General features: G+C 35.4%; 1 protein-coding gene and 1 long non-coding RNA gene across 2 annotated transcripts in view; one reads left to right on the top strand and one right to left on the bottom strand.

The window, feature by feature from the left end:
• Window positions 1–1817: 1817 nt before the first annotated feature.
• Window positions 1818–7632, bottom strand: LOC128995194 (uncharacterized). The gene is made up of 3 exons (XR_008490956.1): window positions 7279–7632; window positions 4928–5085; window positions 1818–1926 (listed from the first exon to the last, which is right to left on the bottom strand). It is a non-coding gene; the product is annotated as an uncharacterized LOC128995194 (long non-coding RNA).
• Window positions 7633–14411: 6779 nt separating this feature from the next.
• The window catches only part of LOC128994437 (kinetochore protein NDC80 homolog), a 29352-nt gene continuing 24029 nt past the window's right edge, over window positions 14412–19734 (top strand). Inside the window, exons 1-4 of the mRNA XM_054419007.1 lie at window positions 14412–14637; window positions 17696–17784; window positions 18109–18212; window positions 19548–19653. Coding sequence (XP_054274982.1) covers window positions 17705–17784; window positions 18109–18212; window positions 19548–19653 — 290 coding nt within the window. The 5' untranslated portion in view covers window positions 14412–14637; window positions 17696–17704. The remainder of the gene's footprint in view (window positions 14638–17695; window positions 17785–18108; window positions 18213–19547; window positions 19654–19734) is intronic.

Here is a 19734-nt window from a genome sequence, read left to right as displayed (position 1 = left end):
TACTTCATCGAATGACTACGTACGGTCATGGACACACCAAAATTACAAAAAACACAATCTTTCCTTTATCAACCTTGTAATTCCTCCTTTCAACTCGAAACGACCGGCACTACAATCCTGACGTACACCCCGAACTACTCTCTAAAACCAACTGACTCCATCGACGCCAGGCTTGCCACTGTCGTGCTCCAAAGTTCAAAATTTTTTCCCAAATGGTCGTGACGCCAAATCGAGGGACAGGCTGATTTTGTCATGGTAGTCAGTTTGCAATGACAATAAAATTATAATATGCTCCTTTTTTGTAAGTTTAATAACCATTGATGACATAAAAATATGGCTTTATACATTTCGGCACGAATAATTAGTCTAAAAACAGCGTGAAAGTTGAAAAATGTACCCTAGGGACACGTCATGGTCGTGAATTTCGAGACTTTAAAAATACAAAAAAAAAGGAATCAGAGAGAATACGGATGAGTTTTTTTCCAAAATGCGGACAAATTGAATTTTGGTTGAACCAAGACGTGAAATTTCGGGAGCGGTATGTATAAGTTGGTGAGGATGAAACGAGTTTTTCCTAACTTAATTTAATTCCAAACACGTGGCAATTATATCCCTGCGGGATATAGGCTTTAGGGTTTGTTGAAAATTAAATTTTTGCCAACTAACACTGCAAACTACGAGTTGATTTGCACGACTCCACTTAACAACTCACCCCACGCATAGGAAGGTTGGAGACACACCGGTCACTGAGACAGACCCTTGGCTAGAAGCTTTCCCCACCACGTCGTAGGGCCCTTGGGTAAGTCACCTATGTCTAATCAGCTGACTGGATTTGCGTTTCTAATTTGCTGTTTATATTGCATCACATTCGGTACAAAAGAGAGAAATTTAAATTTTGCTTGTTACTTGTTTTGGGCGACACACCAACAGGGCCGGATTTCCCAATAGGCCCGGGCCTATGGGCGCAAGGTCCTAGAGGGCGCACGTTTGAGGCCGAGAGTAAACCTTTTGTATACCTAGGTTATCTAAAAATAAAAACAAAGCATTGTGATTCTGAAGTTCATAAGAAGAAATCGTTGTCAGGAAATTTAAACTATTTTTCAGAATTGCGCAAAAAGTTCGTTACAAAATTGGTAACGAAAATTGGTTAAACGGGAGTATGCTGTAGGGATGTTGACATTGACGAGCGCCCAAGGGGTACTCATTGTATTGCCACTGCACTGCCACTATGCTGGCTCGGGCTCTCGGCACCACTACTGATCAGAGTGGATTAGGTGTTGACACCAAGCCTTAGTTGCAACCCAAACTTGAGCAAAAATGGGGCCTAAGGTAAATATCAGGGCTATCCCTAGGGTTGGCAGCGCCCGGAGCAAACATGGTTGTGGCGCCCCCTTCCCACCAGTAATAATAGTCGCATTCACATATTTTAATCAATTTTATGTATAGATAATGAGAAAAAAGTTATAAATGAACATAATATTTGTATTAGCAAGCCTATTCTTTAAATATAATAATCTTAAAAATTTGGTTGTCCGGATGCAGATTAACTCCTAGGGAGGAATTTGGAAATCCATATTACTGGGATAATTATGAAGTACTTTTATTTAAGGACTGGTCTTGGTTGTGTTACTTACTTTTTTAAAAGTAGAAAATCAATATGATTAGGCTCAATAATGGAGTGTATTTTAATGTTTTATCAAGAATAATAGGCGAACAGCATTAAACATTTTGGTTTATAAAATATTTTTTAGATAAGGGTAGGGACCTTAATAAAACACAACAATGAATCATAATAGGTAGTCTATAAATTGGAGAAAGTTTTACTGTTTAAAAAATACTTCTTACAACACAATTGAAATACAAATAAAGATTATAAGGCGAAGTTAATAGCTGAGCAACCCTTCTGCATTCTTCTGTCATGATATCCTGAAACAAATAAACAATAACTCAAAATTGTTATCACAACTAAATAGAGAAAGGGGTGTCTTGTTAGCTTGGTGGTTAATTTGTCCTGGACTTTGCTGCAAGAGAAATTGAGATTTACTTAAAGGATCCTTGCACAAGGTGAGAGGATTCAACATAATTTTTCCATGGATATTGCACACACTTGCCCAGCACAGCACAAACCTGCTAACAACAGGCTACTATTAAAATTAAAGTAAAGTAAAGTAATGTAGAACCAAATCAGATTACGCTCTTGTGTCCACCATAGCACTATAGAACACCATAGAGCACTAAACGGTTTTCATAGTCTTTTATCAATTAAGTATAAAAAGTATCCATTCAAATACATACAAATTATAACCCAGTGAATGATTGAAATACATGTCATGATGAAACCATACAGCGGTAGCCCAAGTACGGCTTCATAAAATCATATGCTAGTTGGTCTGACCATACTGGGCAGGAGTAGAGTGGCCAGCTGTGCTGCGGTTAGCGTATATTCCGGCACCGACCGCCAGGGGTAATGTGTAGTTACGGCGCATGCCGCTGCAGCATCAAGTGCTAGCGACCGTTTCCATAACAACTTGGTAGTTGGGAGTAGTGTTGCCAACTTTGGAGGAATCCCCCGGAATTGGAGTTTACTGACTTATTTAATATTAAGCAATAAATTAATTTAAATGCCATCTTTTATTGTATTTTTTTTTAAACATATATTTGTTATACTTTTGTAGTTTCATTACAATGATTCAAAGTTTTTCTTTATTAATCCATAATTTTAGGAAGTGGTCTATTGGAAGGTTTTGTTTTATATTTGCAAGGTCAAAATCAAATTTAACCAGGATGTCTAGTAGTCAGGGAAAACGGGAAATTCAGGTAATAGTATTGAATTTCAAAATGGTCTTGAAAAGTTGGGATTTAGTCTTTATTTTGATATCAAAGTCGGTAAATTTCATGATTTTACCTCGATCGCGCTAGACAACGATCACGTTTCCGTGACGGCACAAGACGATGGATGATGTGTCTACACGACCGCAGGAGATGTTCTTAAACCGCGACTGTGCTAGACGACGTTTTCGTGACCACGGACCACAGGAAAAATGATCACGCCTTTTCTGCGATCGCGCAAGCCGATTGTATATACGGCCGCTGAAGATGTTCACAATTTTGCCGCAATTGTTTATGACGATGACGTTTCGAGACCACGGCATTCAATGATGATGTCTACACAGCCGCGGAAGATGTTCATGATTTTGACGCGATTGCAGAAGACGACAATAGCGAATAGTAATCATTTCGTTTGCAAGAGTGGTAGTGCTGGTAACAGCTGGCGAGTAGTCGACGACGACACTGAGTCGAATACTGATAACTGATATTGAACAGCAAAAACGCTCTAGCGGCAGATCGCAAAACCTTTCTTTGACAGTCTATATTTACTCTATTGTCTATGACTATAGTATTACACATCTACCATAGCCATAATGTTCTACCACTTCACCCAAACAAAAGAAAAAAAATAATTATTAAAGATACGACTTTTTACCCAATGACCTTTTCTATTGGTAATATTTTTTGGATTAAAACTACGTTTTAACCGATGTCCTATCTCGTACCGTTCTCGAGCTACAGTCATTTCGATGTATAGCGCGTTCCGCCATCTTTTCCCCCCTCCCCCCAAGTTCTCGACCACCTGAAAAGTAGGAGACATGCGTATTTTGTATCACCACAGTCCATATTACAACTATCAGCAAAGATATTTGATATTACTTCTTTGCGACACTCACAAATTAATTCTACTTTCGGTAAAAAATCTACACGAAAAGTCCATTTTTACATATTTTATACAATAACTTGTTTATTTATAGAGATACGACCTCGGACCCAATGACCATTATTGTTGTCCACATTTTTAGGATTACAACGACGTTTTAACCGATGTTCTATCTTTTACCGTTTTTGAACTATCAGCGTTTTAACGCATAGCGCAAACCGCCATGTTTGCCCCCTCCCCACCACCTTATCGACCACTTTTGAAATAGGCGACATACGTAATTTTGATCACCACAGTCCATATTACAATAATCAGCAATAACATTGCGTACTACTTTCATGCATGCTCAACCCCCCTCAGCTCCTGGACTATAGTATGATTGTTTTTGCTCAAGCTCATACGTATGAGCAATCGATGTATCTAAGGTTTAATGGGTGTTGGGGAAAAATAACTAATTTAATTCTGTGCTGGTATTAAAATTTTTTTACCACAAAAAGATGTGAAACTACTTTATTGTTACCAGTTGTGTGGGGGCAATAAACTATAAACAAATAACTTGGTCTTTCCACATATTTAGACTGGTGTAGTTATACAGCGTAAGTCTCCGGTTCCGAAGATAACGGATTCACATCCTGGAAATCACCATGACAATTTGACAGATGGCCACCCTGTGCGTTGCTCCTCATGAACGTTGGTGCGGCCATCTTTAAATGCCCTTACCCACCTGCGTAGGTACCATTCCGCCACTCATAATTTTCTCCCCATACACTTCACTAATCTGTCAAATGAATTTAAATGGCTTTCACACCTTTAGCACTTAAAAATCTAATTACCGGTACAGCGCAAACTTCACAGGCGACGGCAGTCTCAATTGGCGGCACCGTTTTGAATGCTCTAAACCGGATGTAAACACAGCCGATTTTTGCCAAATTTCCAGCGCAGGATTGCCAATACATGCACATACACAGCACAAATGTCCAAAATGCCAATCGCAGCACTGAAACGGAGAAATTTAAAAACAGTACTTACTTAAATAACATGCCTTGTATTATTCTGTCACCATAGGTAACTCTGAAACTTGAACAGTGCTGTAAGTTGATTAAAGTGTCTTTTTTTCCAAATATAAAAACTTAACCGCCACAGCACATCATAAGTTAATGTTAAACAAGGACTGAAAATGCTTCTTAGTCATATTGATAGCTTAGCCAAACTTACTTATCTTTATTGCTTTCGATTCTTTTCCAAGAAAATTTCTCTCCTTCTTATTTGGCCCCAAATAAGCAGACAATTCATCAATATTGTTTACATGTGAAGTACTCTCATACATTAACACCAAACATTTGTAATGCTCCAAGCTTTACAAGAAAATTTACCTGGAACAAAAATAGGCAGTGTACATTATTCAGGCCTTCTTCTTGTTAAAAGTAAAAACAGAATATAGAAACAATGACTCAAGGTAGGGCATATTTTCTTTTCACTTATATTTGGATTGGTAAATAAAAACTTAAAAACTCGAAGGCCACTGGTTCTCTCGGACCCAAGTGTCATTACCCAGGTGGAACTAATAAAGTGTGTTTTTTATTAAAACATTAATAGCTTAGTATAAAATAAAGCTATCAAGTTTGATTTATAAAAATAAATATAGCCTATGTATATAGAGTAAAATATATTTATATAGAGTAAAATATAAATTAAGCTTTTTGTTGGTCGCAAAACATAAACAAATAAAAAGTAGAAGAATATTATTCTTATGCGACAAATTTAAAAATGTATTTTTTGGGTTTTATAATTACTACTGAACGGAATCGTCTTATTTTATGGTGTCTTTCCATTGGTGTCATAATTATGATTTGTGCAATTTTTTAACACTATAGGTGCAACGGTTAGCTTGAGTTTTTTATGCGAACACTTACACACACACACACAGTCAAGCGGACAACTAATCCACGACTCTGCTAAGTTATACACAACACAATACATAGATGACATATTATTTTTTTTAAATTTCTTTAGAAAGGTCTAGAGAATAATTGATAAATTTTGTGTTTTAAGGGTAAAAAATTAGAAAGCCCCATTTTTTGGCCTAGGCCCCTTCTCTGCATAAAACTCATTAAAACCCGGTCCCATGGTCCGATCATGCTAGTTCGCGAACTCATTCAGATATATCCCGCCTTACACCTTCAAACCAAATTTTCATTTGATTTTAGGTTATGAAACAAACATAATACAAGGATTTGCCTTTGCCAATTACAATCAATTGTAAGTATGGTGGGCTAATATGTTCTCAGGTATGTCACAATTTCAATTTTTCAAGAACATTTTTCTTAGGTACATGTTTTTTTGCCATAAGTTAACTACATGGTTTGCTGCCTTGTTTACTGTGTGAAATTAACCTAACTTAAGTTTTGTGACGTTGATTATTGTAAGTTATTTTATAGCCTACTAAATTTCCATTCATACTTGGCTTCCTACCTAATATGTATGGTCGCCATTTCATTGAATAGTATTAACAGTATTAATGGTAGAATAAGTTAAAGGGTACAGTTTCTTAACTGGGCTACGCTAATTTTATTGAAACTATCGATTCAATTAGTAAACCTACATGCAATTTTTTCACCATCCAAATAGTTTGGTTGGTTAGGTTAGGTTATGATAGTTTAATTTTATAATAAACTCAGATATATTTTAAAATATCAATTATTAGTCAATATTTTTAATTCGATAGTTCAATAAACAATATTAACTTAAGTTAGCGTAACCCAGTTAAGAAACTGTAGGCCTACCCAAGTTAAATCTCTTGGCTCAGTATTATCACGCTTACCATTTCTAAGGTTACACTTCCATAAGTTATCTGTTGGCACAAACAATCGAACGAAAATATGGATCGATATACGGTATCGATTATTCGATACATCGTTTGGTATCATTATTACTCATTCGGTTGTTTGTGCCAACAGATATGGAAGTGTACCCATTTCGAACACAGCCTATGCTTACTATCAGTAAATTAAAGCATCCATAGGCCTAGGCTAACCATTTTTTATATACTTAGGCTACTAAGTTAGGCCTAACCTAACAGTAACTTAAGTTAGTTAGCCTATATTTTTAAGCACGCTGCTTCAACAGACAATTCCTATCTTAAGTTAATACACCTACACCTTGTTTAAGAATGTAGGCCTAAGTCATTACTTAGTTGAATAGGCTGCACTTTAGTTTACGTCCTACACTCATTCTAATGAAAAATATCAGTTAGATTATTCGATATTTCAATTAGGCTATTTCATTAATAACCAAACTTGATGGCCTACTTATATCGATTATAGGCCTACTCGAACACTTGATACTCATTCGATATATTCATTCGAATGAGTGTAGGACGTAAACTTTAGTGCAGCCGTTGAATACATTCACTGATATTTTTATTAAGTTAATTGCTTATGCCTGTCACAGGAAATCTGTAACTTAAGTCACAGCTAACTTAAGCCACAGCTAACTTAAGCGTAGGCTAGACAACTGTACCTACTAACTTAACCTAATAACACTCAAGCAAATAATAGCCTACTTACTGCATTTTGTTACTTTGAATAACAAGGCCTAGGAACAGGATTGGATTAAAACACAACTTACTGGATTTCAACACCACAATAGTTTTGGAATTTTTTGATGCTTAAAATTTAATAATAATTATTGTTCCTCTCCTTTTCCTTTATCTTCTGTCAACACCAGCCGGACCATTGACAAGTGACAAGATTCATTAATTTGCAATGCCGTTATCCTTCACTTCACTTCATTTTTATATCTTTTAACTTCTCACTATAAATATTTCTTGCATTTTCATTGTCATATAGCATGTAATTGTTGCCATTTCTCGTATAAAAATCGTGTATAACAAACATTTAAATAAATAAATGTTTAGGTTATAAAATACCATATCGCAGTTGTCAGTACAGTACGGTCAATTACAATAATTATCGTATCCTACCATAAAATATCGTATATATGGTAGACCTGACTGAATCGAGCAGCTGATGCCATTCCCACAATGCAACATTCTCCTCAATTATAAGCTATGCCCCGAAATCAGAATTATAAGGTATGACTCAAAATCAGGATTATAAGCTATAGAACAGATTTGGAATTATAAGCTGTGCCACTATTTGACCATTATAAGTTGTGAAACTGTAAATGTTTCATACCTTATAACGTTTTAGAGAAATTGTGGCATAGCTTATAATTTTTCGTGAAAGTGTGGCATAGCTTATAACTGATTATAAGCTATGCCACATTTTCAACATTATAAGCTATGGAACAAATTCACGATTATAAGCTATGACATTATAAGCTATGACACCCCACGGCCAATTCTACCAGGGGCCCATTTCATAATCAACTACAAACTAATATTATTAGTAAATCAGCTGATGGTCCAATGCAAATATTACAAGTTACAAGTTGTAACTTGTAGTTTATTATGAAATGGGCCCCAGGCCGCGGCCTGGTAAGGTGGCCGTGGTACAGACCAATAGCTCACTATCCCAATTCTGATCATTGTAAACATTCAATTAAGTTACAAAAAAAGATTCAAATTCCCATAAAATATTACGAACTAATCCCTTGTGTGGTTCGTAATATTTAACACAAGGGATTAATGTTTAAAGTTTAAACCCTATGATTAAAGTTACACCGGAGTATGTGTCATCTATGCCTTAATGTAATTTTAGTTATAACCTAAATAATATTGTAATGTTTAAAACCACGGTGGAAGGAAAAGGGTCGCTGTCAATGCGCCACCACGTCAAACCGCCACCTCGGTGTTTTGGTCAGAGGCGTCAACCCGCCACCACAAAAAAACCGAGGTGGCGGGTTGACGTGTACGTACAGGTCAACCCGCCACCTCGACAACAGGCCACCACGACAACCCACCACCACACAATTTTCCAAGGTGGCGGGTTGTCGTACACACTCAAGTCAATAAGCCACCACGACAACATGCCACCACGACAACCCACCAACACCAGTTTTTATCAGAGGTGGCGGGTTGTCGTGAAGCTCCATGTTCGATGTCGGCAACCCGCCACCTCGCACGTAGGCGACAACGTGCCACCCCGTCAACCCGCCACCACTCTTTTACGAGGTGGTGGGTTGACGTGTACGCTCCGTGTTTGGTGCCGTCAACGTGCCACCTCGCTCATAGGCGACAACGTGCCACCTCGACAACCCGCCACCATGCACTCTTGTCGTAAATCGGTTAGATTTATATTCTGTAGCATTAAATATATTGTACTTGGATTCAGTTAATTTAGAGAAAGTTAATGTAACTCTTTAATAGCATTTCTGGAAACAATTATTAACATGGTGAAAACCAGACATTTGATAGGGTCTTACGCCCTTAAGGGTAGGAACTTTTAAATTATAAAAGTATAAAACCTTAATTCAAAACTACGAATTGAGCCGAATCTTTTAACACCTTAAACGTTGAAATTTGTCTACAAATAAGGGAGGAGTAGTGTTCACAAAAAACAGTATACATTTTTATGATCTCTTATATTAATACATGATATATAAGAGATCATAAATACCCCCGCCGCAGCAAACCTGCCGACTAAGTGAATTTCCATTTGTCTGAATTGATTTTCAGTTAAATATATTTTAATAACATTATGTTTAACGAGTACCTAGGTTTGCTGCTACAAGGAAACTAATAAAGTGTGTTTTTGAGTAAAATATTGATAGCTTAGTACAAAATAAATAAATTTGCCAAGTTTGATCAAAATATATCCATAAACAAGAAAACTGCAACATTTGACAATATTCTCCATAAGAATAACACGAGAATTTTAAATTTACAATTTTTTTAATTTTCTCCGTTACTAATAATCGAACAAAAATACTTTTATATACTAAATTATTTGTTTTTTTAAGCTCTTTAAAAAGGTTTACAGAGAAATCGGGAAATTTTGTGTTTTGAGGGTCAAAAGTGAGAAAAAACAATTTTTACCCCATAAAACCCCCCGTAAAGCCCCGTTCCCATGGTCCGATCGTGCTGGTTCGCGAACTCATTCAAGTTTATCCCGCTTTACACCTTTACCAAATTTCATCAAAATCGGACAAAAATTACTCAAGTTATCGCGTTCACGGACGTATATGTATATATATAAGTATATATATATATATATATATATATATATATATAAATTTGAACGAATGGTGTTTTTGGCCTCTGGGGACATCAAAATGAAAAAGTAAATCGGTCCCGGGTCTAGGTCTTACCGTGCCACCTACGGTAATAACTACTTCCCTATAGGGAAATTCGCTAAAACTATTTAAAAAGATCGTCCAGGCTGGAAACCAATCAAAGTGTGTATGTAATTTTTAATAAATACAGTATTTAAAAAAAATAAGTAATTTTCAAGATATATTAAAATGTTAAACAATATTCCTTTCGATTAAAACCAAAATAAAAAAGTAGTTATATAATGCTCCTTTTCATATGTAAACACTTTTATTTTCTTGACAATTGAATTAAAAACAAAAATAATATGACATTTAAATGTATACCAAAAACAAAAATAGAATAACCCATTTTTTTTTTCGTTAGGCGTATAAATATATATATATAAGTTTTTATGCTTACCTACCACCACGTGCGCACGCAACATGTGAAAAGCGTGCATTTTATAAATTTAAACCGGTGATAGTCAGGGATTGCCCATGTGCCATATAATGGTGATTGCGAAAGCAAGACGCAAAGAAAAGTGTATTCACTTGAATTCAAAAGGTAAAATGATCGGGTGAAATGATCGGTATTCTGTGATTAGACCACGAATAGTAGAAAAGACCCGGTATGGATTATAAACATAAACAAATAATGTTTTAATCCCAAAATTAAACAAAACCATATCTTAGTTAATGCATTAGTATAGGGGTTTTGTTTAATTTCTGGCCAAAAACGTAATTTGTTTATGTTTATGATAAATACCGGTATTTTTCCAGTATTCGTGGATTAGACTATTTCACCTTTAAACTTACCACTGATGATTGTTGCTTCGTCGATCAAGTTTAAAAAAATCGTAAGTCTGGTTCCGTTGCACAGTTTCCACCGTAGTGACTTCTGACTACTTACGGATTATTTACGATGGAGACCAGGTCAAGTCCCTTCAAACGCACGCACCCCCACAGGTCTCTATCGGCACTCCCGTTTTGCTAACACTATACCTGTACATTAATTTTTATTTAACATATGATATGATTTTTTTACTATTCATTCAATTATTGTTCACTTTATCTTTCTACTAAATACACGTATTTTTTATTATCATCTTGAATTTGTGAGTTTACAACTTCATTTTGGTGACCCCGACGTGAAAGAACTTAGTTTCGTCGACCATATGATCCCCGCTACAGAAAACTGGGTTTCAATTTGTGCAAACCACAATAATTCTGGATCTGAGAGCCCGAAAGGGGGGTAATCTTGACTTGAAAATTCTGTCTACTGATTTTTCTCCGTTTGACATCACGTCGGGGTCAACCCCTGGCAAGGTGCTGAAGTTATGGCTCTTTTAACTTTGAACAAAATGGTACAAAACAACCCCCATGACTGTGGAAGTTACAGTACAATGGTTATTATCATGTAAGAATGGTCAATGTTATTATTAACTTTTGTGATTTAAACCACAAAACTAACTAAGCTGAATTTTTATTTCCTCATTATCGAACCACAATTTCTCGAATGCTAAAATACGTATAATTCACTTATCTTAAATTAATAAAGATGCCTTCTCACATACATCTTGCAATTCTCAACTTCATTTGATATTTTGTAAAATAAATTTGAATAATCTAAAATACAGTTGATATGATCTGAAATTAACACGATGCTTTCTTTAGATTAAATCGATCGATTGTACCTATTATATCTATTGCAACTTAAGCTCATGTTGAAATTAGTCACTTTACGCCCTAGTTTTAAAATGTATTATAAATTGGTTATGCTTCGATCATTTAGTTAGTCATTACGCCTTTTTTTATTTCGCCAAAATGAAAAAAAAACACGTATCAACAAAGACACCAGCTGACTAAGAGAAATGAAAGAAGAATTGTACCTCACAAGCGGGCCCAGCAAAATGTTTATATGTTACGATTAATGTTCATATTTAGTCCAGTCAATGAATGATCCAAAAGTAGGTGTAGAGTGCGTGAGCAGGTAACTAAGCGATTCCTTCAGAAACTTGTTCAGGGGGCTTAGGGTGTTAACATACCAAAAGTCCTGACTCCTAGGTGGTGAGCCAGTGGGTGGAGGGGGGAAAAAGGGGGGAAAAAGGTACGCATTTTGGGTTTTTTGATTATATCTCGAAAACTATCAACTTTTTGTATACTATAGTAAATTATAAAATTGAAGAAGATTAAATTTTCTACAAGAAAAGTATATAATGTTTTTATTTTGGTTCAACAGATTACGAGTTATAACTTATTTAATTGATATCTTATTAAAATACTCCTTCCATAAGAAATACATGTAAATGAGTATGCGAAATGAGGCGAATCCTATCCGCCCAAAGGAAATATAACTGATATTCTGGAAATATTGACAAAATTTCCAGTAATTTGACACTTTAATCATGAAATTTTGTCAAAAATTAAAGCGAGGGTGAGCGTTTAATTATGGGATGATTTAAGGATTTTTTTTATATTTCCAATAAAAAAACACCAAAACTCGAAATTTTGTTACCTCGCCCTCGCCTTAATTTTGGATCATTTTAATTATTAAAGTGTCAAATTACTGGAAATTTTGTCAAGATTTCCAGAATATCATTTATATTTCATTTAGGCGGATAGGATTCGCCCCATTTCGCATACTCATTTACATGTATTTCTTATGGAAGAAGATTTTAATAAGATATCAATTAAATAAGTTATAACTCGTAATCTGTTGAACCAAAATAAACACATTACAGTATATACTTTTCTTGTAGAAAATTTAATCTTCTTCAATTTTATAAATTACTATAGTATACAAAAAGTTGATAGTTTTCGAGATATAATAAAAAAAAACCATAATGCATACCTTTTTCCCCCCTCCACCCCCTGGCTCACCACCTAGGAGTCAGGACTTTTGGTATGTTAACACCCTAAGCCCCCTGAACAAGTTTCTGAAGGAATCGCTTAGTTACCTGCTCACGCACTCTACACCTCATTCCTTGACTGGACTAATTAAGTGTTTCATGACAGTTGTTAGTCCTGTTCTTCTGGCCGAACACGGGAAATGCTGCAGGTGTCACCTTTTCAATCCATTTATCTTTTAAATATTATTGAACGACTTGCGAATTAACGGCTATTTTATTCACCCCGTCAGATATACGGACTATATGACCTTTTGTGTTTATGGAAAGTTTTATGTCAGGATTTATAATGAATCTCATAAAACCATGTTTTGACGTTTAATAATGTCACACCATTGTAACAGTACATAACTTACAAACCAACTAAAACAACTTGTTGAAGTATTTGAACATTTTAAACCAGTGCTTCCTCCAGATATTATCACTGGATAAATTAATCACAATTACACATGGAAATATTTCATTGAACACCCCATGTTAACTCTCGTCAACCCGCCACCTCGCATGTAAGCGACAACGTGCCACCGCGTCAACCCGCCATCACTATTTTATGAGGTGGTGGGTTGTCGTGTACGCTCAATGTTCGGTGTCGTCAACCCACCACCTCACACGTAGACGTCAACCAGCCACCACGTCAACCCGCCACCACACTAAAGAGGTGGCTGGTTGACGTGTATGAACACGTCTAAGCACCACCAGGACAACGTGCCACCACGACAACCCGCTACCACACAATTTTCCGAGGTGGCGGGTTGTCGTGCACGCTAGAGTCAACGTGCCACCCCAACAACGAGCCACCACGTCAACCCGCCACCTCAAACTTCTTCTTCTTTTTGATGGCGGGTTGATGTGGTGGCTAGTTGACGTGGTGGCGCCTTGGCGCGTTCCCAAGGAAAATACATAGGTGAACTAGGTATTCGTTTTTCTAGTGGGGCCTTGTTGGCTATTCGCTATTCCCGTCATGTCTGACGTCACTCAGATTGCAAACAAAAGATCACCTGACTGTCAAATTAGTATGTATTTGTTGAGATTTGATTGTTATTGTTTTTATTGTATTTGTTCCTTCCACCATTCTTCCAACATGCGTTTAAAACCAAAACCGAATGAGAACTAACATAAACTAACATGCAGCCCAGCTATTTAACAAACAAACTTAATAATTTACTGTAACCATAGATAAAACATATGTTGGTTAGTCTATGCTGTAACTCACTCTTGCATTCTTAAGCTTGGTTGTATGATAATAAAATTTCTAATTGGTTTATCCGTTTACACAGCCAAGATTTTCCATATCCCAACAATTTTGTTAATTCAAATAAAATGTTTCAACATAGTATTATCCATGTTTTATCTATGTCTTCAGCTTCATGGCTTTTAATCCAGCACACGACAGTAAAAAAAATTCCCTCCTAGACTGTTTTACACCAATCAGAGGCAGTGTTTTCATAATGTTTTATCTATGGTGTTATTCAAACCTAGACAACACTTTTTTTTGAAAACTTAAAATTCAGCCAACCAGAATCGTTGTTTAATAATGTGAAATGTGACTGTTCGTTCACCGGTTCAACGTTCAACCATTTCAACTTTTATTGTCCATGTTTTGTTATTCACATTTGCAGACCAAATAAGTTATTTATCTAATTTCATTTTTAAAATCTCGTTGATGCGCTGCTGTTGCTCTGTGTGGTATAACTAACTATCATTTTTGTTTTGGTAACCATTTATTATGCTGTTTTATACCTGTGAAATTATAGAATCTTGTAATATTTCACACTAGGCCTCATTAATTGTGCCGGAAATAAATAGGTAAACTACTCATGTTTATTGATTGTATTGTAATCAGAGTGTGTATCTTAGGATAAGTTACATTTTAGCACATAGGCCTACTCCCTTTAGTCATGTTAAGTAGGCCTAGGCTATGTAAACTCTAATACATGTTAGACATCCTAAGCCGTTCGAACATGAATGTAGGCCTATGTAGACCTGCCAACATGACAATAGACAATAGACTTTAGAACATTGCCTTGGCCCATCGCCTAAACACAAGATTGGAATGAAATAATCGTAATCAGCAATCTAACCCATAGGCCTAACCTAAGTTACTTTCTCCAATTAGCTTGTCAACAACCTTAAACATAGGTAAGCGGTGGTAGTAATAACTATGAAATTTTATAGGGGATAAAATCAGAAACGCTGCAATGGCTTTTGAACCTAATTTTTACAGCAATTGGTGGTTGTACACTATTTTATTTTCAATTACAACGACCATAAGATAGGCTAGGCGTAAGTTACTAAATTTTAACCCTCCGAGGGTCACTCGTCAAAAAATAGACGCACAACACACTTTGTGTAGGGTCACGCGTCGAGTTTAAGACGCACAAACATCGTTTACGGCGAAGGCTCTATGACTGACTGAATCGGATTGAACTGGATTGAGTTAGGTATCGTTCTTTCCGTAATATTCTAAGCTTTCTCCAGAGGTCTGTCTCTAAGCGCTATTCATTTTAGTTCCGAAAATATTGTAGCAGACAGCTGACGTGCGTGTATTTGTAAACAGCTACGTTCCCCCGGACCGATGACTGATGTGTTTTATTACGTTTATCATTTTTTTAGTGTTAAAAATCAAAAGTAGTGATATACGTGGTGCATTATAAGAAGATTTAAGTGGTTTTGAAGTGCTGGTTGATGATCCTGAAGAAGTAGGTAGTGATATTGATGTAAATTATCAGCCAGATTCCTAGCTATGGTAGGCTATGCATTCTTAGCTAAACGCTATATACTGAAATCAGTTTTTTGCCCATAACTTATTTATTTGCAAATCTACTTCCTTATATTATTATATATTTGTAATCCTCATAAAATTTAGAACAAAGTGGCTATTTTCAAATATTTATAGGCCTATAATTTATACAATTTCATTGAGCGCGAACTTATTTTTTTTTTGAAAATTTTCAAAATTATATTTTTTTTACCTAAAATTTTTTTTTTTTTTAATGTTCCTTATGTTTTATATATAATATTGAAGCCCATGATTTTCCAAACAAAATGGTATATAGAACATTAGAATTAACATTGTTTTAAGCTTCTCAGATCCGTTTTAATAAAACCTTGCAAATGCGCCAAAAATAGGTGGACATTAAGGCCTAAACTATGGACACTCGGAGGGTTAATAAAAACAGGTTGAGCTGGTTCTTTCTCAAATTTCAAATTTTCTGCTTTTTATTGATTTTCATGGGAAAATAACTCAACATAAGTTAAGTTACAATACATTTTTCCTACAAACTTACCTGACATAAACAGGCTTCCTTGTACTGATTATATCACACAAAGTAAGTTAGCTAATGGCTGCTTTTAGGCTACTTACTTTTGCCGTACTCATTTTACTTTGCTGCATTCCAGTATTCTAACCAAACAACACAAAACAGTGTGCTTTTATAAAGCACGTAATACGTGTAGGCATGCTTAAAAATAAGTCGGCAACACTTATAGATAGCCTACTACGACTAAGTAACGATCAGATGGTGCAGCGTTTCACAGCCTTTGAGTATTACTACACTATACAACTTAACCTGATGTTTCATGTTAATAATCTATTTTTGTTACACACTTGGATTGAACCTAATCTAACTTAAAACACGTTTCGTGTTTGAAACACCATTAGGCCTAACTTATTTAAGTTATATGCTAATGTTTAAGTAGTACAAACAAAACCACCCGGTTAACCAAAATAAAGGGGGGGGAGCCGTTTCGGATAACAAATTTTTCGGTTACCTAACTTATCATATGCTAAAAATAGCCAATGTAAGCTTATCACCACACTGTGTAGGAAAATGAATTTAAGAGAATGTCTAGGCCCTATATCATTCAGTGTTTTATTTCAGCTACAAAAACCTTACTTTATAGAACCATGTTGGTTAACCTGGGTTTCGGTTAACCCGAATTCAGTTAACAGGGGTTATGGGAAATTCGCTAAAAACAAACAAAAAGCCAAAAATAAAATTACAATCTAGGGTATAATTTTGTAATTGTAAAAAAAAAAAATGGAGAACTCACTTGACAGCGTATTTTTATGTCTGTAGAGGTGGTTTTTAAGATTCACAGATGTTACACCACTTTTTTACCTCTTTAAACTTAAATAAATAAACAAGATAAAATAATCAAAAGGGATAAAATAAACAAAAAACGGTTTTTAGCGAATTTCCCATATAGGTAGGCTAGGGAAAAAGATATTACCGTAGGTCTCATGGTAAGACCTAGACCCGGGACTGATTTACTTTTTCGTTTTGAGTTCCCTAGAGGCCAAAAACACCCTCTGTTCAAACTCATATGTGTTTTTGAGCAAAAATGATCCAATTATTTTTTATCAACTTTGGTAAAAACGTGTAGACCTCCGTTTATTCAAACAAGTTCGCAAACCAGCATGATCGGACTATGGGACAGGGATTTATGGGGTAAAAATTGGTTTTTCCCATTTAAATAAAGATAATCATATGTAGCCTACCTAATCAAACTAATCAATGAGTTTATTAAGCACTGTATATGATAGACTGTTATAGTTACCAAAATTATTTTGCAGTGCTTGAATCAAGTTAATAGCCTCTCCCTTAGAAGATGTTCCACTCTTTGATAAACCTTTTCATAACAAAAACATATTCTTCAATCAAATAACTACCTATTTTTAAGAGTAAATATCCTCAACGATGAGTAGTTACACAAGTGTTACCAGATATTCAAGTGTGTCTTTAAAAATTTCACATGGTACTTATCTTAATTAATTTAGGATATCTTGTTAAAATAATAAAAACAAAGGTTCTAGCTAAGACCAATTTTTACTTGGTCTACTATGAGTTGTTTTTTTTTACAGCTTTTAAAAATGAGAAAGTCATCTCTAGGCCGAAGGTCTTCAACTCATATACCTGTCAGAGTTCCCAGTTCTGGAGGCAGTGCTTCAAGGTAATTTATACACAAGTTTTTTCAAACAATAACATTGAAATGAGCTTTATATAAGTTGTAGGAAAAATAACAGATTTTTGAAATTAACTATTGTTTAAATGGTAATTAATTGGTTACTATTTTGCCGAGTGTACAACTATCGTTCACCAAAACAGTTACAGAGTACTCTTTTTTACCAAGAAAAATAGTTTTTGCGTCAATTTTTAATTTATTTTTACTTAATAATGTGAACGAGGCCTTAGATTTTATCAGCATACATGGATAAATTAGCAATTTCATATTGAAATAATAAAAAAATGTCTACTTGTATAAATTTGTTTTCAGATCATGCACAGGGAAAAAAAGCACTGGGACTTTGTTGAAGCCAGGTTATACTCAGGGTCGAAGATCACAATCAGCAGACCGGGAGAGTTGTGGGTCTTATGGAGGTTTGTTATCTAAAACCACTTTATTAAAATAAATACCTAGGTTTAGATAGCCTATATTGATATATTATGCAGATATGGTAGGCTATTTGATTAACGTCGCCCCTTATGAGTCCTTGGAGCCTAGACGTTCTAGCTCGTAAAACAATTTAAGGACTACAAAGAAAACTTCTAATCTCATAGTATACTAGATATTTAAATTACAATCACTTTGGAGTTTGAACAAATATTTTGAGGTGGTAAATAACTCTTCAGCGGCTGTTTGAAATTAACAAAATTAACATTGCTCGGCAGGCAAATCCAAGATGGCCGTTAGCTTCCATGTACTCCCTTGGAGAACAATTCATAACTACAAAGAACATTTCTAATCTCACAGTATACTAGATATTTAAATTATAATCACTTTGATGTTTGAAAAAATGTTTTTGGACGATAAATAACTGTTCAGCAGCTGTTTAAAATCATCCAAGATGGCCGCTAGCCTCCAAGGACTCTTAAGCTCCTTTCTAATAAACCTATAATCTTTAGCATTGATCACAGTAAGAGATTGTTGGGACAATAAAATATTCATGGTATTTGAGTTCATTTTCCCAATACAATCGCGGCCGGCTCGACGTAAGCCTGCACACACCACGATGTTTTACGTCCTGGTTCAAGAACGTAAATGTAAAAAGTTTGTACCACAAATATTGTGTCCGTTGTATTCAATATCAACTTTACGTGTATTTGACGAATCGTTTTAATGAGGATCAAACTGATGATGTGACCGTCGTCTTGAAAGTGGTAGTCATCTGACACACCAAAGGATATTGAACAGGTAACAATTTATTTGGATTTGATGAAATGGCCATACTCAAAAAAGAAAATTAGAGAAAGGTAACTTAAAACAAACGATTTACTAATATTTTTACATTCCCACGTGATTGCAAAGACATCGTCGCTGCCTCCTTTGATGACAGCAAATAAAATCAAAATCATATTTATTAAAAAAGGGATTTAAAAACAGTTTTCATACAATTTTCAATATGGAAAAAGTCTCGCATAGACCCTGCAAGACCTGCATACTGTGCATCTCTATATTCCTTTGGGGTCATGATATTCTCATTGCCTCTCATAATCGCGGCAATATCTTGGAATGGTCCTGCGGTTTGCGAAGACCGAAATAATTTTAACAAAACATTCTAAATTTACAAAACCGAATAACAAGAAGGTTGCTACTAGTAACAGATCATATCGAATGTTTATCAAAGTTTTATTTATTACAAACTAAACTATCATAATTTCCATTATCATACCTGTAGCTACTTTTAGACTGTAATGTTTTAATTTGTTTATTAGGTCGGCAATTTCAAAGAGCCAACACAATAGGTGCCATGACTCCCATCACGCCTCGCCACACGAGTGTGCACGGCAACCTTCCCACCGGCAGTGCTAGGGCACCCAAGTAAGTCTAACACAAGTGCTTCAAGTAAAGAAATATAGAGGTTTATAAAAAAAGTCATTTTGTCATACAGTTTTACACCCC

This window comes from Macrosteles quadrilineatus, unplaced genomic scaffold (genome assembly GCF_028750875.1).
Source record: "Macrosteles quadrilineatus isolate MER2022 unplaced genomic scaffold, UCM_ALF_1.0 Scaffold_5__1_contigs__length_97177068, whole genome shotgun sequence".
Classification (NCBI taxonomy): Eukaryota; Metazoa; Arthropoda; class Insecta; order Hemiptera; family Cicadellidae; genus Macrosteles; species Macrosteles quadrilineatus.
This window is presented reverse-complemented; position numbering and strand designations above follow the sequence as displayed.